Consider the following 24,229-nt stretch of genomic DNA (forward strand, 5'->3'; position numbering starts at 1 on the left):
TCACCCCCCCCCCCCCAGTCTAATCTTCCCCTCCTCTTTTCATATTTCGGTTCATCGCAATTTCCTGTCTTTCATTCCTCCTCCTCTCCCCCTTTGCTCATCTCCTTTCACACGTAGTATTTCATTCAACCTAGACGTGTCCTTTAGTTTTCAACATCTCTTTACGAAAATATCCCGTCACACGACTCACTGAAAAGAAAAGAAAGAAAAAAAAAACAAGTTCACCATCATCACCAGCAAATCTCATCCCTCACATTTCCGTGCGACGAGAGAGAAATCAGATTGTCATTGAGAAACGGTCACGAAACGGTTTTCATCTTCATTCATCAAAAACGCATCCAGACGAGAATCGGGAAGAACGAGAAGAGAGCAATGTGTGCATACTCGCTGGCGCGAGGTGGCTCTCCCGCCGGGTCGAAATCATTATATTGCGAAGAACGAAACTCATCAAGAACTAACATTTTAACTTGAGTATTATACTTCAAGTTTAGATGTTTAGATGTGCTCTGATTTATATGGTAGGATGCTCTATCTCAGGACCCGAAGGCTGCAACCTGTTCATCTACCACCTGCCTCAGGAGTTTGGAGACGGTGAGCTCATGCAGATGTTCATCCCCTTTGGCAACGTCATATCCTCCAAGGTTTTCATCGATCGGGCCACCAACCAGAGTAAATGCTTCGGTAAGTGTGTCATTTCCACGAAACGCGTGAAGAGTGGCCCGGAAGAGAGAGAGAGAGAGAAAAAAGAAACCCGAAAAACCATTAAACAGCTACACGGATCGATGCTGAAATCTTCCAAAGGTAGGAGACACGGATAGGTGAACACAGGTCTCGCCAATTTCGATGCTAACTACTTGGACGAAGCATCAAAGTCAAGTATAGCTAACGATAAGATACTGTTTGCGAGTTGATAGCGATTAAAATCGATAATGTGCACTTTTTATCGGGCTCTCCCGTTGATGGGAAACGATTTCTTTTTTAAATCCAATTTTTATCTCGTGTCGTGTCGAGTGCTATTTAAATTACATGTTATATTCGTAATATATCTTTTATATATCGTAGTTTTATGTATATATTTTTTGTTTATGAAAACCCTCGATCCATTATTATTATGGTTATTATTATTATTTTACGTTTTACAACTCCGTGAAACGCAAGCTCTTCATTAAATATGAACACGCGTCCGACTGTGACTCGAATGAAACTAGGTGGTCCTTTTGGTTAATAGAAAGGGATCGAAACAAAAGGGCTGAAAAACGTACGTAGCGGTAGCTTTGATTAATTGTGCCCGGAATGAATGCTCAAATATGAGTGCAGATAATTGGACGGATGTATTCGCTGATATTCCTCTTAGTCTATTCGTTCGTAACTACCGTGATTAATATTTTTCTGCCTATCGCTGCCGATTATCACGACGTGTACAGTCGAGTGAATTTCATCGTTCAAAGGACACCGGTCGTTATATTCTCGATTTCGTTGTATGCCGTTCCTCGCGTAATTATCGAGACGTTGATGAAAAAAGGGGCATCCAAAGTGAACGTACATACATATATCGTTCACATTCGCGGTTCGTACTTTGACGTCGATGCTGTGATCAACTTGCCAGAAAAAAACTTCTGTAACGCAACAGAAAGAGAAAAAAGAAAAAAAAGAGAGGAACGAATGCTTTGAGAATTATGACCCAAGTATATGCGTATATATGCGTAACGCGATTTATTTGTAATTGTTGGATATGAATTTGCGACAGGCGATATTATTCCGTTGAGATTCAATGGAAGAGAATTGAGAGAATTTTTGGGGGAAGGAAGACGATAGAAGAGGGATTCTTTTTCATCGAACAAGGGTTAAAGCCTCTTCAGTCACCTAGTAAAAGTAATTTACGAACTCCGAGTAAAAGCGGTGGTCGCCGAGCGATGAAGAGCCGCGATTGGTCAGGCAGTAGGCCGCCATGATGGCAAAACTAAAATTGGATCGGGGCTAATGGTCAAAATTGGCTTAAACTGGGAGGGCCCTGATGACCTTTCAGCGGCGCTTCTGTTGTTAAGAGCTTCGTTATCGTGCACCTTCTCTCTTTCCCTCTCCCTTTCTCTTATTCTCGATAAAACTTTGATAGTACCGAGGCCCCTTCGCAGAAAACTTTTTATTCCTCGCGGCGAATCAGCTAATCTAAATCACTGGTTAGCCAATGAGTACCCTTTTTGCGATAATCCGATGCCCTCAAGTGTCGATATTCAACTTCCCGTTTTCATCATAAGTCCAGGGATATCATAACCAATTTCTTAATCTGAATTCAAAACTTCAGGCTAACCGACGGAGATATTTTTTTTAGCACGATTTTAAATCGATATTTTGACATGTGTCAGCTCGATGTGGAAGAGTTTGAAGAGATCGTGCTTTCCTTTTTTGCGCAAAAGACCTCGTCAAAAGGATCTGGTGAACTTATTCCTGATCTTCTAAAAACATGAAAAATCAATGAGATACAAAGTTTCGTCGTTCCATCGATCGGAAAGATTGATCAATCGATTCATTTTCAGGTTTCGTGTCGTTCGACAATCCAGCGAGCGCGCAGACAGCAATTCAAGCGATGAATGGCTTCCAGATAGGGATGAAGCGTCTAAAAGTCCAGTTAAAAAGGCCCAAGGACGCAAGCCGGCCATACTAACCAAAGTCCTAGCTTAGAGAAACTGGACGATACGCACCCTACATCACAACCCACAGAGTAAGTTTTAAAAGAGTTTCTCGAGCAAACGAAAATATTCAAAGTACATGTATACTATACATGTACAACCTTCTCCTCAGTATTCTGTTGCATACCTGACTGAAAAATAAATCCAGTAATTCACGTACTTTCGCCGAATTACCTTTGTTCATATTCAAAAATAGACTGTCCTTGTAGAGATCCCTTTCCTCACTTGTACAACGAACAATACATAACGAATAATGAATAATGGATTAAATAGTATCGACTCTTTTTAATTACAGATGTCGTACAAGAACACGGGCTTATTGAACGCTCGACGATCAGAAGTGATGAGTTTGAATCACCGTTACAACGCTCTCCACTATAATAATCTAGTATACTAGTTAGATAATTAATTAGAGTATAAAAATTAGAAGTCAGTAGATTGACTTCGCCGACAGCCACGCGGCGAGGACGAAGAGGCTGATGCTAATGAAATATTGGATGTCCAGCGCTGAACCCAGTTTCCGAGAAACCAAAACGCGAGTAGGATTCACGCTTCAGACGATTTCTCGGATGCCCGGACGCGACAAATTCCTTACTAAGAACGAAGAACACATTGATCTTTATCATCCTGCACTTTCTATTTTCCTACGTCTTGTTCTATTTTACACGTTTTTCCGTTCCACACTCTCGATCCCTACTGCCAAACGAAAAATTCGTGTCGGAGACAACAACATGCAATTCGATACGTCTCTTTCAAGAAGAGAACACCTTAGTACGGATTTTGAAAGTCCGGCCATCCGGGGATTAGATATTGGGAGCCTAGAGCCTCTCGATCAGGTTATCGTTCCGACAAACACACTCCTAAAATAGTTTGATAATCACGATGAACGTTCAAGACGGGTGACTTTCCAACAGTTAACCAAAGAACTCTTAGTTCCTGACGAAACGGCATGGCGATTGATAGCCGACCGACTGTTAAAAAAAGTTAACTATTACTGCGATTCGACCCATAGAATACGAAAGAAAGTAAGTACCTCTTCAGATTTCTCTAGAAAAAAAAAGAAGAAAAAAAACAGAAGAAAAACACGAATCACAGTGTGTGTATCGGTTGAATTCGTTATTCTTTTACAAACAGTTTTGCCAATCTTCGTTTGGTAACGCAGTTAATACCGTCAAATCCGTTTGGATGTCGCGTGTTCGATTTGCGAACGCGTCATCACCGTAATATACCACGTATATAGCAACATCGTTAGGATCGTTTACTGTGTTTAATGGCCTTCGGGCAGGACCGACGGCACACAGTATTCGCGGTCTCTCCTAACGCAAATTTGTCAATCACGTATACAGGGTGCTCGTCTCACGCAACGTCTAAAAAAGAAAAAAAAAGAAAAAAAAAGCAAAGAGAAAACAAATATCTAAAACGGAAGTTACGAATGCGAAAACAAATATCTAAAACGGAAGTTACGGAACACGCATTTACATACACCTACACTATACACACACACACACACACACATAACGCACATACACGTAAGACACACGCACAACATGCGCATACACCTCACACGTCATGCATCTATCTACATGTATCAATCATTGCCGACCCAACACTCGCGGGTTATCGGTTCTTCTTATGTTAAGATTATTAAACGCATACGTACGTACCTACTTACGTCGCGCGCCGTAGGTTTTATATTACGAGACAATTGAAAGGAATCGTTAGTGCCGTGTCAAAGTGGACGCCACTTCGAAGTCCGATCGTCCACGCCACGGCGCTCGTTTCACCCGTTTCAACGTAACATTTATTATTATTACTCCTTATTATCATCGTCATTATTATTACGATCACGAGTACTAAGAGTACGATTATATCGTTAAGCGAAAAGCACGAGCGAACTTCCGGCCCGAAACTATATCTATTGGAGATTCCTCTTCTAACAAAGGATCGATCTGATCGTATTACGTTCCGCGATCCGAAGAGATCGGGATCCTGTTGTTCATTCTCACGGCTCGATGATTCATAGAAGTCGTTCACGTTTGACTGACCGGTCATGCATCGCCCGAGAAATGTCAACCAGGCTGTGATTATTCAAACAAAACAAAAGTAACCAAAGGGTGAAAGCTACTATACTACGACGACGGCGACGACGACGATTAACAAGATCGAGTCCCCCCTTGTGCAAAATATTTCTGTCCATTCGATAAATAGGTGGTGAGATGAATGCAATGAGCATTACTTTTTCACTTTGTTTACCTAGTCTACGTCTAGTCATTTTTATACTCTGCGCAGCGGAGAGATATTTATAGCGTCTCCTTTTCTTCTTTTGTTTTCTTTTTAATTTTCTTCTTTTCATAAGATGTTTATTTACTATTTGCTGTAATTTTAAGAACTCTCGTAGAACGATGTATAGATCTATCTTTCTAAATCAAATTATTTTTATGAAATTTATTTAGGATAAACTATTTATTGTTCCGAAAGGTTTCCGAAGCGAACCACGTGCAATTTCATTTTAGAATAATTTTACTAGAAACGAGCCAAAGATATAGTTTCTTTCTTTTATCGGAGCATGTTGTTTCTGAGAGTTGCAATCAAAAATTGCGTCTTGCGTACGAAATTCTTTTTTATATAACAAATGTACTTACGTATGTATATACATACACAAACTATATATATATATATATATGATCACGATCAAATTGTAAGGCGCTTGGTACTTTATATTACTTTATATTGTTTTCAAACGTATTGGTTTTTGCGCGTTTTCGTTAGCGTTGCTTGTTACTAGGATTCATTTTTAATATTTCATTTCGAACGATTAGGGAGAGATTTTAAGGGATTGTTTGCACTGGACAAACCGAACCGTACAGCAGGCAGCAAGTACATACTTACATTGGTGTCATGCCACAAAATTTGTGGCTACCGATGTAAATGGCAACTGACGGTACTCATGTGAACATTGAATATTTTTTTAAGCACGATAAATAAAACATTTGGACATTTAACGAGCGATGCCCGGTCGAATCACAGACTTTCGCGCGAGCTTCGATTTATTATACGATTCCGGGCAGAAGCCAAGTGAGAGAGGCGATGTAGCATCGATGTATAGGGATAGAAAAAAAAGGGGGTCATTAGAACGAAACCAAGTACATAAAAGCAAGTTGGAAAAAACTAGCGTAGGCGAGCGATGGAACGGAGAAGAAAACTCTGATCTAGCAGAAATAATCAACCAAAGTACCAACAACTATTCTATATATAAATATATAAATATGAATTATTAAAAAAAGGAGTATATAAATATATAAATATAAATATTATAAATATGAAATATAATATATATATAAAATGAATGACTAAATGATATATATATACATATACATATATGTATATATATATATATATATAAATATATATATATATATACATATTGATTAATTGAAAGAAGGAACTAGAGTCTTAGTAAATTATTATAGTTTAGTTGAATCAACATGAAATAAATTATTACTTCAAAGGACAGGGAATGGGAGGACCGGCTCTAGTCTGGCGCAATTTATGACACGACTAAAAGCTATCTGAAATTTATACGCTATTTAAATAAATATAACAAATGCTATAAAGGAACATACATAAGTATATAAAATAATATACGAGCACACATATTCGTACGTGTGCACACGTATATTTATTTCTATATTTATGTATGCACGTATAAATATTGTACTTATAGTTAAGGCAGGCAACTCTGTTTTTCTTTCTTCTTTTTTTTTTTTCTTTTCCATCTGTTCGTAAGCTATGTTGCCTGTTCGTATACTTGCACACGAAAACGAATCATTGCAAATGAACACTGTCGTAACTTCATTTATACATACACACGTACATACACGTACAGACACACATACACACAAATATACACAACTTACTATACATAGTTAATGTGAAAGCGTGGTACATACGTGTATGTGGTTCACGTATGTGAACGTGGTGGCGCGTACAAGTAAGTACTTACAAAACTAAAACTAAAAAAAGGGGAGGTGCGCTATAAATTCCTCCCCTCTGACGAGCTCGAATGGCTTGCTAGTTATTGATAATATAAAATATTATTATACTCTACATATAATATATATGTATATATACATGTATGTACATACATATGTATGTATACACTACATATATACATAAATACATACATACATACATACATACATATATATATATATACATATGCATAAAACCAATTAATATTAATAAATAACAGTAATAATAATAACAATGATAACTAATAACAATGATAACAATAATAAAAGTAAAAATAGTAACAACAATACTTTATAAGACATATACATAATTTATACTACGCGATAAACATATATACGTATATATTCTTGTCAGTTTTAGGAATGCTAAATTCGTCTAGAGGCATATATACATAAATATATATTTTCTATATATACACGCATATATATGTATGTATGTATATATGTATAGACTGATGTATCGAAAGCGCGGACGTAGATTCATCTCGATACTGAAATAACGCCAGCAAATATTGTTGATGAGTATCTTTGCCACGCTGTACCGGTGCACAACAGAGAACGAAACAACAGAGCACGCCGGGGCGTGCTCAAACACTTCAAACATTTCACGAGTTTCGCGAGACCTGGCGAGATACGAATAGAGTGGGGAAAACAGTGAACATTGCCGGTACGATATTCTTTTCGGCGGCGACTCGGCGCGAGAAGCCATCGGATGAGCCCGGGATGAAAATCGATCGTAGAGATGAAATTCAGGAACGTGTAACAGATCCGACTGATCACAAATCAAATTTGCTAAACAAACTAATCTGAAATATGTGTTCACGGAGGCGAAGGTAAATATAAGAGAAGGAACCAGGAATTAACGCAACCATGTGTTTGCCAATCCGAGGTCCAATCACAGACCATAAGAGCAGTCGCGCGACCGGAAGGTCTCCGAGTACGCGTACGCGTACGCGTACGCGGTGCGTTGATCGAATTGCGTAAGCGATACGAGCGTAAACATAATTAGGAGGATACGTGCAATGCGCGCGTCTCTGTCCTTAACGCGGTTGATAGCATACAGGTGTATACAGAGGTCTGTGAGGAAGGTTTGCGGCGCGGTGGCGCAGCCTGCAGATCAACGTTTCATTTCTCATGGCATTGTGCACGTCTCTCGGTACACGTCCGGCAAAGACGATTAGCGGACGAGCTGAGCGGATTGGACTCGGCTAGATACTTGTCTACGAGTTTCCTATTCCGCAGGCCAGCCCGTTCATCTCTCCGCTAAAATCGAATCAACGCATTCCATTTTCGAGATAGCATTAGCCGTTAGTGTGTCATCGCTGTTAGTAGGCGTATATCACGGACACGAGAGCTCCTACCGTTCGTTTTGTTCGTCCGATCGCTTGAAAAAAATCGTACGCGCCAATCGTTTCACCGACTTTTTCTTCGTTACGTGCAATAGATCTCGATAGAGAACGTATCGAGTCACTTTTAATTTCGCCACCGTGACTGGTCAAAAGTCGTTCCCCATTTTTATACACGTCACGTTCGTTGATCGTATCGTTTTTCTACTTTTGGACAATTGCGATGTCCTCGACTTTTGACTTTCCGTTGCTTCGATTTCGTACTTTTCTTTCCTCCGCCCCCCCCCCCCTTTTCTTTTCGTTTTTCTCTCACACGAATCATCGTAAAGCGATAAATATTAAATATCCCGTTTCTAATTTTCGTCGTTTCTGTTTCTTTTCTCTTTTTCTGATTAGTTTGAACGCGTTTTAAGCGAAAGAGCATAACACGTTGTAGAGTTGCAATATAGAGGGAGAAAGAGATTCGGCCGCCAAAATGATTGAATATAGAGACACGCACACAGACACTCGGAATCATGCGCACGCGCGCGAATACAGATACAAAAAAGGGAGAGAGAGAGAGAGAGAGAGAGAGAGAGAGAGAGAGAGAGAGAGAGAGAGCAAAAGAAAGGCAAAGGACACGTATACTGGTAAAAAGCTTGTATGCAAGTACCAAATGATAATATCACTACGATCTAAGCTTTTTAATGTTTAACAGTACATAATAGCGAATATCAAGGTACTCAACCTACCCTAATGAAAATACCCTAATAATAGCTATAAATTCATATAAATGTAAATGTATACATATATAAATGTATAAATACAAAGGTAACGACAATTGTAAACAAACCAAAACAAATACAACTATTTTATCCAACAAAGTTTTTGCTACAACGGAAGTAGTATGCATCTTGCTATGGAATAAATGAGACTTAAGGAAGAAGAGAGAGAGAGAGAGAGAGAGAGAGAGAGAAAGAGAGAGAGAACAGAATATTCTTAGCTCTAAGGACAAGAAAAAAAAAATAATGATAATAGTAATCTGTGAGGATCAGCTTTGAATTTATTTTTACAATGACGTGATATAATGCTGAGACGAATTCGCTGCTCGCTAATTAATGTTCCGAATTTTAGTCGGGAAGCGACGTGCTCGTGAAAAATTCAAGCGTCCTAACGACGCACTCCGGGTATCGAAATTTCGACCGATCTCAGTTTCACCGAACCTCAAGAATTCTCTTTGAATTCAATTCAAATTCTCAAATTTGCAAACACCGTTGCTGAATTTCTTTTTTCTTTTTTTTTTTTTTTTTTTTTCTCTCAATATGAAATCGGTACTCGCGGTTGTCGTTGTCCGATAGTATTGTCGACCATAAAAATTGCACGAAAAGCTTTCGCGAAGCGGGAGAGGGAAAAAAGGAAAAAAGGAAGAGAAATGTGGGATACAATCGGCGATGTCTCCGCGATTTTATTCGTTTCGACGAATCGTTATCGACGATCGTTATCGTAACGGCCGCCAGTGACTTATCATCGTCGATGCGAAATTTCCTGGAATTTTTATGGTAGCCACGGGGACACGCACGAAGATTCGATGGGAAACGGGAACGAATATCCTCCACTCTCGAATATATAACTAACTTTAATAGTAATAACGATCAAACATCACATATAAACTAGCATTTAACACCGTACTCGCACACGAAACAGCCAAAATTATCAACCCTCTCGACACTGTTATACCGCGTTCATCGATCCAAAATTTTACGTGAAATTACATTGGATTCAAGTCACGCGCGCCGCGACCTGATATCCGGTAGCCGTGGTGTCGGTGATACTAGGAAACAGGGTATGTTTTTGCAATTATTTGCATAACTTGTAAAAAAAAAAAAACTAGCAACAAAATAAATATACATTTACACCGTTTACACATCGATATAGATACGCATAAATAAACAGACACAAACGTACACAAACACACACAGCAATTGCATACATGTACAGACAGTACCGCTTGACATGCGCACGTAAAATATACACGTGTATAACATATGCACATATATTCGCGCGTGGTTACCGTACACAATCGATGCATACGTAACATTAACATGTGAACTGTAACACACGTTGTAACACGAGAACGGAGCGGGGCTAAGCAATCACTTAATCATATTATCTTTATCTAGATAAAATATTAAACTAGATAAGTCTCACTGTAGGCTTTAAGCGCGATCATTAAACACTGACAGAATTTCCGGACACGAATTTCATGACCGTCGTCGTCGTTACGATTTTAAACAGAATCTGTGTATTGTCACTCTCAAGCTCGCGTTTTACGATGCGAAATCTTACGCATTACGGAATGTTTGAAGTAACAGCTTCGTGAACATTACGAACGAGAGAACTCACTTTCTTACGGCTTGTCACAAAGACAACGGGATCGATCCAACTGATTTTAAAAAAATGTACTTTAAAACGAATGAACTGGTCGTCTAATTTCGTATGAAACGCAGGTGATGAGAGGTATCGTATATGAATCGTCAAAATCACGTTAATCATCGAAGCGTCAGGCGAGTCACAAGCTCGTTCTTCCTTTCCTTTTCTGTATCGTTTTCGTTATTTACTTTGTACTATTTCCACCTGACTAACGAACTTGCTTTCTCAAACAGTTTCATGCGCGCGCGCGTACGCCGGATAAAGAAGTGGAGCAAATTAGAGAATTAGTTGAGATTGTACTCTAAAGGTAATAGATTTGCAGTTACATAATTAAATTTAAAAAAAAAAAAAGAATAAAAGAAAAAAAAGAACTTAATGAAAAAAAAGAAGAAGAAGAAGAAGAAGAAGTAAGAATCGGCGTTATTTCAGACAAGTTCAAGCCGACCGATGTCAATTCCTTCAGGTACGCTTATGCGTTATCGCAAGAACAATGCGAAGAACAAAAATTCGGTTTTTTCTAACGTACCAAATCGATGTCTTTTCATTGCGACTGTATTAACGTTTAGGATCGGACACACGATTGTTGTAGTCGTTGGTCATCCAAAATTACGTAGGATATTCGTTCGAGTCGTAGGTACGAGAATCAAAAGAAAAAGAACAAAACAAATCACAGTATCTTGTATATTTACCCGGCCACATTTCGATCGACTATCCGGGACCAATCATACTTTCTGACTTGAAACAACGCGTTTCCTAGTTCTGCCGCTCGGTATGCAAGAAATTTCTTAGGCGAATGCAAAAACGTTTAGATATTTAGTGTGAATACTGTACGAAAGCACTGTTTGCGTTACCATTTTAGTTCGACAGATCATTTCATGGTACCCGTCTTGGACCAACGACGTACGGAAGAGAAACCGTGCAGAAGAATAAGGCTTTTTGTCGTGTAAATGAAAGTTCACGATTATGGTTGGGATATATCGAACGGTAGATACTGAGCATAAAACAGTCGCCGAGTTTTCATTCTTGATTGTACGAGATTAAAGAAAAAAAAAAGAAAAGAAACGCAAAGAGTCTTCTTCCTCCGTGCGAAACGACGGAATTTAAAAGAATTCGGGACTTAATCGGCAATCGCCCTTTGCTTTCATCATTTGCTTCACAAAAGCGGGGACAATGCGAATAACACTTTCAACTCTTTCCAAAAAAAAAAGAAAAAAAAAAAGAAAAATCTCCCCTTTGCATTGGTAGGGTGATTGTTGAAATTCTGTTGTTCTTTTGCGAATTCCGATTGATAATGTTTCGAAGTACAACTGTTCGACTGGAGAGAGCTGTGCGTCTCGGTCTACGGGAAAAGTAACGGTTAATATTAAAACAATGTTGTTGCTTGTCGCTCTTATACATCACTGTAGATGTTCGAACACGTAATCGATGTTGTTAAACGATGCGATGATCCTTTTTTTTTCGAACGTGTCAAAGTCTCCTTTTTTTTCTTTTTTTTTTTTTTCATTTCTATTTAGTCAGGACTCGATGTATCGGTACATATTTGTTTGAGACCGATCGCGATTGGAACGTCGTGTCACAATATACCTTCCTGGTATGTAAACGTGTCACGTGACTAGAACGCGTAGGAACGAGTAAATAAAGAACGAAAGATTATTAAGTATTAATTGACGCCGTATAAAAAGAAAAAAAAAAAACATACACGAATTGTTAGAACGAAATTTGGCACGTACGAATCGTCGATTCGTGGCGTCGGTGATCGTGTTCGAAGAACAAAGAAAAAAAAGAAAAAAAAAAGAAAAAAAAGAAAGAAAAAAAGAACAGTCGAAGATCAGTCTTTTCTTTCCGTTCCTTGCGCGGGCAATTACGTACATTTAGCCATTAGCGTCAGAATATGGATAAGTGCGGAAAGACTTGCGTCGTTCACGGTCATTCGTGGAAACGAAGGTCGAAAGGAAGGGAAAAGAAACGAAAAGAAACCGTGAGAAAACATGTGAAATGGTCAAAGAGACGGACAAGTGAAATCCGGCCACGAACGATTTTCCAAACGAATTTTCGGACACCACGACATCTTCCTTAGGAAATTCGATGTGGTCAAAAAACGTACGAGAGTTTTCTTTTCGTTGACGTTCTAAGAAAGAAAGAAAGAAAGAAAGAAAGGAAGAAAGAAAGAAAAAAAAAGAAGACAGTATCGGATCGATCGAGCGTATCAAAAGATCGCGATACCGTGGATGAAAAGATGGTCGAGCAATTCGAGCGACATAAAAACCTTTCTGCCATCCGAATGGCTGCACGTCACGAATCGACCTTAGGAAATTGCTACAAATCTTGCATTTAGAAAGTAATTAGACCACCTAGCAAAAAAATAAACATGATTGAAGAGTGGCATGATTGATTGCTGCGAGAAACGTGAACAGGAGCGAGACGCGTACGTGTATAAACGCGTTCGCGTGCGTGTACACAGGTGTGCTATACATCGTAGGTATGTATGTACAAGAATGTGCGTGTATATACGTACGAGAACTCGTGAACAACGTTTAAAGAAATTAGAAGTTCGAGAAGATGAAAATTTGCATATAGCATAGTTTTATATAGCGTGCCATCTATGCGTATAAACGAATGATATGCATAAACAATTATTATAGTTATCGCTATCAGGTAAGATTATAAACAGAAATAAGTATAATAAAGTATGCACTATAATCACTTATACCACAGGAGAAAGCGAGGAAAAGAAACACACACACACACACGGAAAGCATTAATAGTGCGGTGTGGAAAAGATATAAATATTATATATCGCGCGCGTATATGATTGAATTAGGAAATAATTAAACACGTTGAGGTGGGTCACGAATGACAGAGATCGAGAGAAAGGATGGGAGAGAAAGGGAAAGAAAGAGCGAAACACTAAAAGTTATTAACAGACAGAACATATTTTAAATAATTAATCGCCAAACGATAAGTTTTTAACTCTAACTCTTAGAGCGTAAGGTCGAAATAATATACGAAATAAAAAAATATATTATATAAATATATATTATATATATTATATATATATTATATATATACATATATATAATATATATATACACATACGTATATAATGATTGAAAGTCGACTCTAAAATTAAATGTAAACCGAAAAAGCATACTTCTCGTAAGAAGCCACGCGCGGGTAGATACCGAGACATTACTTGAATCGCGATGGATCTCAACAAGCATGAAAATAAATTTAGGGCAACAGTGGAACCTCGAGTAACTTTTGTTGCTCGATCCTTTGCCTCGATTTTTACGACACGATCCGGATATTAATCTCGTCATCATTTTAAAAGCTTCTCCTATTTTTTCTTCTACTTTTTATCGTATTGGACACCTGTTGTGGTCATACTGGCTCTCATTCTTTGCGTCAATGATCAAGGTCGCAGCGTTCGAACAAGTTTCGCGATTTTCAAAAGTTCAGCCAAATTTATTTCTGGTAAAGTTGGGGCATGGTATAATTGCAGCGGATCGAGAACTTTGGAACTTATTGTTAGTCGAATTTCAAGCGATTTTAATACGTTTTTTAATACAATTTTAAATTGTGTTTGTTTGTTAAATTAATTTATTAATTTGTCGTCGATTAAATTATATTTGTTTTAGTCGGTATTTTAGGGGGCAGCATCTATGAAATGCAATATTGTGCCAACTATGAATCTTCCAAATCGATTTTCACTTCTAACAAGAATCAAATGTTACGACAATGACAATATTAGGAATATATAGAAAGAATTTTTGTCCTGTAAGTAAATACGAGGTGGGTCAAAGAAATAGTGAGAATTAATTTTTTATATAATATTTGTGTAGCAGGTTACAAGTTTTTAAATTAATTATCGGAATTCTCAGAATGATTGGTATTAATTTTTAATTTCAGTAACATTTCGAGAATAGAAAAGAACTGCATCGATTTGGTTTAATCGCAGAAACAGTGATGTTCGATTTTCAACTCGAGTGTCATAAGATACCGCAACTGGGACATTGCCATGAAATATTAGATCTAATGACAGCCAATTTTAACCAGTTGACGAAATACTCTATTATATTTAATTTTAGTTTGATTTCCACAAATATTGTTGATTACGGAGGTGAAAAGTTAAATCTCATTATTTTCCTAACAAACTTCATATCTGTATTTGTACGTTTTTTCAAATATCTATATCGTTTCATTCCAATTATTTTTCCCTCTTCACGTTGAACGAAGTCAATTGATTTCTTATGTACATATCTTTAAAATCACCCCGAAATTTCAATTGATTCTCATAAAGAATAATGTAATTATTTGAATGTTTTGAGAATTAGTGAAAGAAGAAGGTTGATGAGGGAGTGGCTTGGTTCTGGCAAATTATAATATGCCCCTTCGGCGCCTGCTCAGAATGCAACAGTTGGCTAACAAGTGGCTCTTTCCCACGAAACTGTGGCGAATTGCATTCAAATCACCGAATGAAGTAGTTTCTAAGGTGTCGCCGAGATAGAATCTTGTTCGAATTCCTCAACTGTTGCTGTCGCATTGTTGAAAAATGGTTCGTCAGAAACGTTTCTCTTCGAGCAAAATTTTATAAATGACATCGAATCGTATCGTTTTTATTTCAACAATGACAATAGTTCTTTCATAAGTTAGATAGTTATCTCCAAGAGCATTATAATTTTCAACAATGATTAGGAAAGCAAGTTTCCCATTTCATTCTTAAACAATGGACAATCTATAGTACCTTGTTATACATATACTTATGGATGGTTGAAACGTTTCTGTTTTAACATATATGTACGTTTTTGTTTCTATCATTTCCAGACTGGCTTAATTATCATATAAAAATCTCCTTGAAGAAATTATAATTGAAATTGAAAACTCTATTCGCTCTGTATATCGTCGAAACTCGAAATTCAAAACTCTATTGGTGAAATACGATTGATTCCATTTATGGTCTCAATTGCTTCGAAGATGGAAACACCGAACAAAGAATTGAGACGCCTTGAATGTCGTTTGATACGCAGAGGTTTGTTTGGTGTTTAGAAATTCAGAATGAACGACAGTTGCCGGAGATACGTTGTAAAGTAGTTAAAGAGTTAGCAACTGCCTAAAAGAAAGGAGAGAATAGTCACGCCCAGAATGTACCGTCCAGTAAAAAAAGAAGTAAAAAAGAAAAAAAAATATGGAATTTCGTTACGCGTTTGCCTGATAGTTTTTTAACGGCTGCAAAAAAAGAAAAAAAAAAAAGAAAGAAAGAATTGAACGTGATTAGAGTGCGCAGCGATTGTATTAATTATTATAGATCGATTTCACTAGCTTCTTTCTCAAAAACTTGTGGCAGGTTTAAGAACGAAAACACGACGTATATAGGATACCGTATATCAAGCAGCTGTCGTTTATATCGAGCAGAAATACGACGAGGACTCATGTACCACGAAGGTGTGCAACTAATTTTGAGACTGACTTATACAACTCGCTCGCAGAGATCTCGATGACCGTACAATTTAGAAATTGCAGAGTTTGTGTCTACTTATTGTTAGTTAGAAACCGTGACGCGTAGGGGAAGAAGGGAAAAACCATTGAATAGTTTTTAGTCAAGATTGAAGTTTAGAAAATTCTCCCCGATAACATGTATACTGTCGATCGTCATCGATATTACAAAATACATCGTAACTAGAACAAGATGAAACATTTTGCTTTATGTTCACTCGTAGTAAATTACGACAGATAGTGATCGAATTTTAAGCAGTCGTATATTGATTTCATCCGATAAACTTACGATCCGTTCAGAGATCATGAGAATTCTAAAATCGACAACGTAGCAAAGGTATATCATTAATTTGAGCAATTGTTTTAGCACTTTGAAAAAAAAAAAAAAAAAAGAAAAGAAAAGGTTTCTACGTTTTCAAACAGCGTGAAGGTGCGCGCCAAGAGAGATATACGACTGCGAGAATACATATTCCGATGTATCGAGCAGATATCCGATCGGCGATGTCAGGCATAACGTTTCACTCGCGTTCTCGGGTTTTAAGGTTCGCTTTTCCGACCGCTGGATCATTTTTTGAAGGTGACATTGACTGCATCCCGTGCTCGAGGCTAAAAAATGTAGAATTTTTTAACTGTATTTACGACTATAATCTAACCTGTATATTTTTACATATTAAATATAGAGAACGAATTGAGGATTGGCGCAAAAGGTGCGAAGGCGAATCGAGTACATGCTAAAAACAAAAGAAAAGGAAAGAAAGACATAAACACATGAATAAACAAGAGAATACATTACACACACGTACGTATACGTACACACATCTCTCACACACACACACATGCATAAAACATACACGCGCGCGTATACTTCGATAAATTAAATCGAATACACGCACATATACATACATTTGTACACTACACCTACACATTCACACGCGCGTACGCACGCAATTGAAGTATCCTCTTGCCTTCAGAGAAGGGATATAATATTATACAGATCGTAAAAAGTGAAATCAGTTTTATTGTTGATTTCGGGGTGGCATACAATAAAAAGAGAGAGAAAGAGAGAGAGAGAGAGAAAGAGAAATTTTGTAATCGGCGGCCCTGGCCGTTCTTTCGCACCCGGGGCCCAAAAACGTTGCGTCGTATAATCAAACACCGATATACAATGCAAGTTTTTTTCCTCGGCCGAATCGTGCGGACCTCGAGGTCTTCGGAATCGCCGGAAGTAGGATACAAATTCTCTTTTCACCACGGATGCAGGCGTGGTGAATCTTAATGGTCCAGAATGATACTTCGCGATTCCGAAAATTCGTCGACGTCTGCCTAATGGGCCCGAATGGATTTGTACATAAAAGAAACAAAAAGAAAAAAAAAAAAAGAAAAATTACACGGCACAGGGTGTGCGTATATGCTGGTGCACACAGTAATGTCCTACATAGCGAAGTACTAACTATATAGTGCATGGAAATAATAAAAACGTTCGCAACACGTGTGGGACGTCTCTCGGGACTTCCTCCTCTTTTTTCCCCTTGACAACGAGTCTCGCCCTCGATAGCCCGCGATAATTACACACTTAGAAATTTACCGCCACATATTAATCAAATTCGTCGGAAGTGAATAATTCACACTGCTGTCGCTCTATTATTCCTTTTCTTCTTTCCTCGTAAACGCGCTTATTACGTTACTGTACTATTTTCGATCAATTTATCCCGCCCATCGAACGAACGAATAATGTCAAAGCGAGAATTTCATTCTTCAGTTGTTGACTAATTAAACTACTGTGATTGTTTGCGAATTCAACCATACGAAAATGGATCCTTTAAGACTAATACATAGACATAGATTCTGTATTCAAACGCGATGGAAATTAGAACATTGTAAGTTAGGGGAAATGATGGAAGGAGAAATAAAGAACGGGCGATCGACGTAGCAACGTACGGATAGTTGATTGGATCAAATTTCCAGGTATCGTGAATCGATTGGGGAAAAAAAAAAATGGTATTCATTGTGCGAGGTATTTATCGCGAGTGCGATAGTATTAATCTTTGCTAATGATATAATATAAAATTGAATTAACAAATTTCGTCGTACGATAAATCTATTATTACGGATAGTATTGTTAAACCATCGCCAATTGATTATTGATTATTATTACCATTATTATTAATATTATTATCGCCATCATTGTCATTATCATTATTGTCTTTGATCTGACCGCCAATACAGTTATTCTTATTATTCTTGACATATTATCGGTATTATTGACGTTGATAATTGTGCTTGTAATGTCGGAGAGAAATCATTATATTAATGCAAAGAGACACACGCGACGAAAGAGCAGATTATTGTATGGAAACGAATGCACGTGTGATTGAAGTAAAAGAGAGGGAGTAATCTTTGGAAATCCAGCGAGGTCAAAAAAGAAAAAAAGAAAAAAAAAGAAAAAAAGAAAGGAAGAAAAATAAAAGAAAAGTGGCAGACAAAAAATCGAAGTAACGTATATAAAAAATAATTTATAATGATAGTACGATAAGAGAGAGGAAGTGTTTTAGCATATCAACGCAACAAATTTTACGAAGGCACGCGCGGAACAATGATAGGACACGCGGTTGTAGAAATATTTCGATATTGTATATGTATTTAGAAATGAAAAATTAAACGAGAAGGTTGACACGGCTTGCTGAGGCTTCGAAGACAAATAATAAAGGCTTGCTGAGAGGCTTGGATGATAATAATAAAAAGAGAAAATATATTATTTCTTAGTAATAAAACAAAGTAATTCTTCATTGATTCACAGAGTACATCGAGACTATTTTCTTTTCCCTTGAGACAATGTATATTGGATGAGTAATGTTACAGTGATATAGTATATTTGCAAAAACGAAACGCGAGAGAAACGTTTGAACGGAACTCTAGTCGCGAATGTAAATAGTAGTACGGTTTCTAGATTGTCTTCGTGGCCGTGGCGAGTTGTTGGTAAAATTTTAAAACACACGTGAAGAATACGGTGACGGTCGTGGTGTTACGAATGTTAATTAAATTTCACGGCACAGAGAAGTAAAAGTCGGTGTAAAATAAAGTTATATCGAAATCGCGATGCGATTGGTTGATCGTTTTTGCGTCCCGCCTCGAAAACTCGTTGCAGTTCGGCCGTTTTTACCGCCGCTAGAATTGTTATTGTAAAAGTCTATGATGAAAGAAAGAAAAGATTAAAAAATAAAGAGGGCGAGAATGGCGACAGATGAGGGGAAAGGAGAGGAGAGCGATTGATAACGAGCGGAGAAAACGTGGAAATGGGGGGAAAAAAAAAAAACGTGGAGAACAGCGTAAACGGAAGATACGCCAGTTTGGATTATTATTTTCATAAGGAACGTGTAATATAAATATGTAATGTATATCGATATGACAAATTAACGGCATCATCGCGATTATGATCACGACGGTGATGATGGTTAATATTATTATTGCTATTATTATGGTTATCGATTATGATTATTATGGGATGATGATGATTATTATTATTATTATTATTATTATAACAAGAAAAACTAATATATTATATAAAATAAAAAATAATTATACTTAACACTTATGTTAGGAAGCTAGATACATACATTCAAGCAAGCGAGAACAAAAAAAAAAAAATGAATATGAAATTTTACACACACACATACTAACACAAAATCTGGGTGACACGTATTTAACGTCGTACATTTATATATATATCAAGACTAGAACACGGTGACGTGTGCGAGAAGTAGAAGAGAGAATGACGAAGAGAGAACGAGACCGAACGAAAGATAGAGAGCGAATGTGAGTGAGAAATTTTTAGCGTACTTCGAGAGAACCTACGTTTCGTCGAGAATCGTGAATAATAACATAGCTTTGCGTGCCGTTGATAAAAGTTCCTTTTTTTTTCCTTTTCGTTCCTCGGCATGCAAAACTTCCAGTTTTCTTAATTGCGGCCTTACATCTCGAACTAGAGCAAATAATTATTTTGCCGTAAAGAACGGAAGACGTTCCTGATTATTTGGTTTCTATCGCCGTCGATTCGATCGATCAAATCTCCTTTGACGAGAAGCAAAAGAACAATAATCGCGATAAAACAGTTTCACGAATCGATAAACGAAGTGTGGTTCCTCGACGTTCGCATTTTCGCGCCACAAACGTGTTCCTGTATTCGTCAAATAGTTCTTTTCTTTTATTCTTAGTTTATTCTCTTTATTTTTTCTTACGTTAACAACAACAACAACAAAAAAAAAAAAAACTACGCCGAGCCGAAAAGTTCTGTGTACGACGTACCTTATCCCATTTGAAGCTCGCATACAGACTACATAATAGCTATAACGGACATGGCCACTAGCAGAGAAAATGTACCATTCAGATAGTTTATCATTAAAGAAACGGTAATCATTATAGCTATATTAACGACATTATTTATATTATTACGCATATTATAAAAATAATTGATAACAAATACTAATCCTAGGGTGAAGTATTTCGAGAAAAGAAAATTTTGAGAAAAAATATAATAATGCGGCCATAAATGGCGCGAAGGCGGCGCAGCGGCGCGCCATTTCCCACGAAATGGCGTAACCGGCAAAAGTGAACAAAAGAAAAATGAATAATCCGCCAATTACTTTAACTTCGACAGTACTATTATTTGTATATGCCGAACGATTATGCCGTTTTCAGCGCAACATATTTTGGCGATACTCTTTGGTGGTATAAACTCACGGTAATTGATGTTGGGGGAAGATATCGAAGGGTTGATTGAAAGAGGGATTAAGGGAGGGAACGAATCGAAAACAAACAAACGAACAAAATAAAAAGCAGAAGTTTCTATACTTTTTACGGAGATTGTTATAGATTAAGCGCACACTGATCAAGGCATTCGTCGCTCGGCAAAGCATAATATAATTATTAATATAAAATTTATAACAGAAATAAAATAAATGAAGTTAATAAATATGTACACTGTATAATAAACATTATTTCCTATTAATAAACAAAGGCCTCTTTTATTTATCATTGTATGTATTCCTCAAACGTAGTACATTAGTAACATCATTTTCAAAAGTAACAAAACTATGTTTTGTGTGTCAAGAATAAAGATAATGGAAATAAAGATTTTTTTATGTTAATTATGAACCGTATGAACAACACGAATAATATTGAAGTGATATGCTATACTAGTAAAAAGAGACCATGGAAAACTTACTAGGTCACGATATTGATTAAAGACAGAGTAGATTAGATATAGTACTTTTTCTACTGTCTCACGTTCTAATTATTTTCTGTTACATACGATACCATCGATTCAGATAAAGAGTGGTTTAAATTAAAATCAATTTTTCTATGAAATTACAAATAAGATATAACAGGTATTTTATAATGGCAAACGAAGTGTAGGATTCTATATCGCAATAAATCTTTCTTCGTTTTGCAATGAAATTGATTGAAATGATTTCATTTTGCTTTAAACTTTCACTTTGCTACTATTCTTAATATTTTTCGATTTTAATGATCATTAACGTATAAATATCCTTTATCTTTTAAGCTATTAGGTAATTGAAAGAATACCATTTCTTTTCATTTTTGTTCATGAAAGTTTATATTTGTTAATCTGTGTTATCTATAATGATACCAAAAAATTATAAACTTATTAATTTTGTAAATAAAACATCTATCTCTGAAAATTTTGAAATACTTGATATCTTGAAATACCGAAATGGTAAAAAATCAATGATTTTTTTTAGCGCACTCTATACTGAGAACGGTGAAACGAAGAATCAAATAAAATTATCGCAGTTGATCAAGTAGTGAATGAGACAAGTGGTAATTCACTATGTCACAGACGAGGTATATGAATAGACCAAGCATCTTACGGAACTTTGTGGCTCGTGATCTGAAATACCGACATAGTAAAAAATCACCGGTTTTTTAGCGTACTCTACGTTTAAACAACGGTGAATTGAGGAATTACGTCAAATAAAACGATCGAGGTTGGTCAAGTAGTGAATGCGCCAGAAATATGATTTTTGAAACCTATTACAAGTTGTCAAATATTTAATATCGAAATGTGAAGCTAGCAACTAACCGAAATCATTCTACTATATATCACAGTTATATAGAAGAATTTTATCCACAAGGAAGAGTTTTACGGCATTACGATGGTTTTTTTTCGTGCAATAAATTAAAACTCTAACACTATTAGTAAAATATTAAAGAACCTATCAGCTCAAATAAATTTTATCAAAAGTTCGATTTAATATGAGAAAAATTAAAAAGAAGAAAAAAGAACAACCCTCTTATTTACAGATATCCAAATTAGTTATCCAGATATCAGAATTACCAGATTATATATTATTTATTTTTCTTTAATCTAATGGATATGTACACGCAATGAATTTACAAAAACACCTAAATCGCAGCCAATCAACTCGTCATACTTCAGTCATTAACTTTTGTCACGAGCATTCTGTTTTGGATATTTCATAGAATTTTTTATATTTAGTGCATTCTACGTACAAACATGATTTGTAAAATAAATTTAACAAGATATATTTAATTACCATTAGGTAGGATTCAGACATCATTCCCATTAAGTTCCACGATCCATGTTATTCCATCTTTCATCCATCCATTTGGAAGTTGATAAATCTGTAACAAACTCATTTGTTGGATTATTAGTTTAAGAAACTTAACACAAAAATTCCACACCACTAAAACAGTCCCGACATTTGGAAAAAAAAAAAAAAATAGCAAATGAATAGCCAGAAGGGCTAGATTACTGAAAAGGAAACCGTGATATAATAGCCAGAAGGGCTATTAAAAAACAACCATTTTCTACTCAACAACACAATATCCAGGATTTCTGGGGAAAAAAATAGCAAATGAATAGCCAGAAGGGCTACTGTATAATTATCCACGTTACAAATCCGAGCAACAAACCGTATCTTGTTTCGCAACACTAATTCACTAGCACTAATTGTGAAATAGGAAATTTTCAAAATCAAACGCGAAGAGTGCTTCGTTATGTTTAAAACTCCCGAAAATAAGTACGCGACGTTATTAATTTACACACTTATATTTAAAAATGCGCAACACTAATTGCGACGCGTCCAGTTCAACTATGCTGGAGGTTGCTAGTGAATGACCACTGCTGTACAGCTGTGGTAGCTGCATCAGATAATTCAGGAGCAGGAACAGCCTTCCACGAATCCAGTGGAAGAATTTGGGCATTTTGTAAACGCAACGCTATTTCAAGAAACGCGATCGTTCATTATCGCAACACTAAGAGTAAAAGTAAAACTAGAAATCGCGATGAAATAATGTCGTAACACTAACTCTAAAGCTAAATTCAACGAAATTTATTATTAACAATACAAAACTGTACGAACGAAAAACTACTTCAAATACTCTAACACTCTAAAATTAACTAAAAGGAATAACTCTATAATTTAATTCAAAATAATAGGAAGCAAGATAAATTTTATTATGTATAAATAACTAAGTCAACTTTAAAAATTCACAATCGCGAAATCATAATTCGCAACTCTAAGACAAACACGATTATCATTTTTTCGCAACTCTAATTTAAATCGTAATCAATTTCTCACAACACTAATAAACAAGCGCGGAATTATCTCGTAACTCTAATTCAACCCGTCAAATCGATCTGTCGCAACACGATAACAAGAAAACTCGCGATTTGCCCAAAACGATGATAAACGATGATGAAGCAGAAAAAAAAATACAACTACAAATACTAAAAGAGCATAGTGACAAAGTAGTAACGAGAATGACTTCCCATGCTCTGGAATCATTTAAATGATCCAGAGGGTGAGATGCCATTTGTTGTGACCCTCTTCGTGGCAGTTTGCCGGGCCTCTTCGGCTTGTAGCCTCTTCTGTCTTCGAGCGCAATGCCCGCTGAAACTTACGTCTAGCTCGAGTCTTTCTAATCGCAAACCAAAAAATAACTTATAAAGGTGAAATAAAAAGATAAATCGCGGAAACTGATTCAATTGCACATGGACGACCATCGATCATAGTGATCGTTGACCGTTCGCACGTGCGTGCTCGAGCAATACCTGCATAAACGTTCGCTTCGGGACCTACTCGCGACCTATCCGCGACCGCGACCGCGATACTAAATTCGAAAAATCGAAGAGTAAAATCAGAAACAAGGCATGCTCCACTTGTACCAATTTCACTGTCGATTTTTCAAATTCGATTTCCTGAAACAGGTTGGACACGCG

General features: G+C 36.8%; 1 protein-coding gene across 25 annotated transcripts in view; it reads left to right on the top strand.

The window, feature by feature from the left end:
- The window catches only part of LOC122533483 (CUGBP Elav-like family member 4), a 571,418-nt gene extending 567,758 nt beyond the window's left edge, over positions 1-3,660 (top strand). For 24 of the 25 annotated variants that reach the window (XM_043663247.1, XM_043663248.1, XM_043663256.1 and 21 more), the window contains 3 exons: positions 523-681; positions 2,535-2,719; positions 2,983-3,660. In XM_043663247.1, the coding sequence (XP_043519182.1) occupies positions 523-681; positions 2,535-2,662 (287 nt within the window). In that variant the 3' untranslated portion in view covers positions 2,663-2,719; positions 2,983-3,660. The remainder of the gene's footprint in view (positions 1-522; positions 682-2,534; positions 2,720-2,982) is intronic. The other variant, XM_043663244.1, reaches the window with a different exon arrangement.
- The last annotated feature ends 20,569 nt before the right edge of the window (positions 3,661-24,229 follow it).

The sequence above is a fragment of the Frieseomelitta varia genome, unplaced genomic scaffold (assembly GCF_011392965.1).
Source record: "Frieseomelitta varia isolate USP_RPSP 00005682 unplaced genomic scaffold, Fvar_1.2 scaffold_532, whole genome shotgun sequence".
Taxonomy (NCBI): Eukaryota; Metazoa; Arthropoda; class Insecta; order Hymenoptera; family Apidae; genus Frieseomelitta; species Frieseomelitta varia.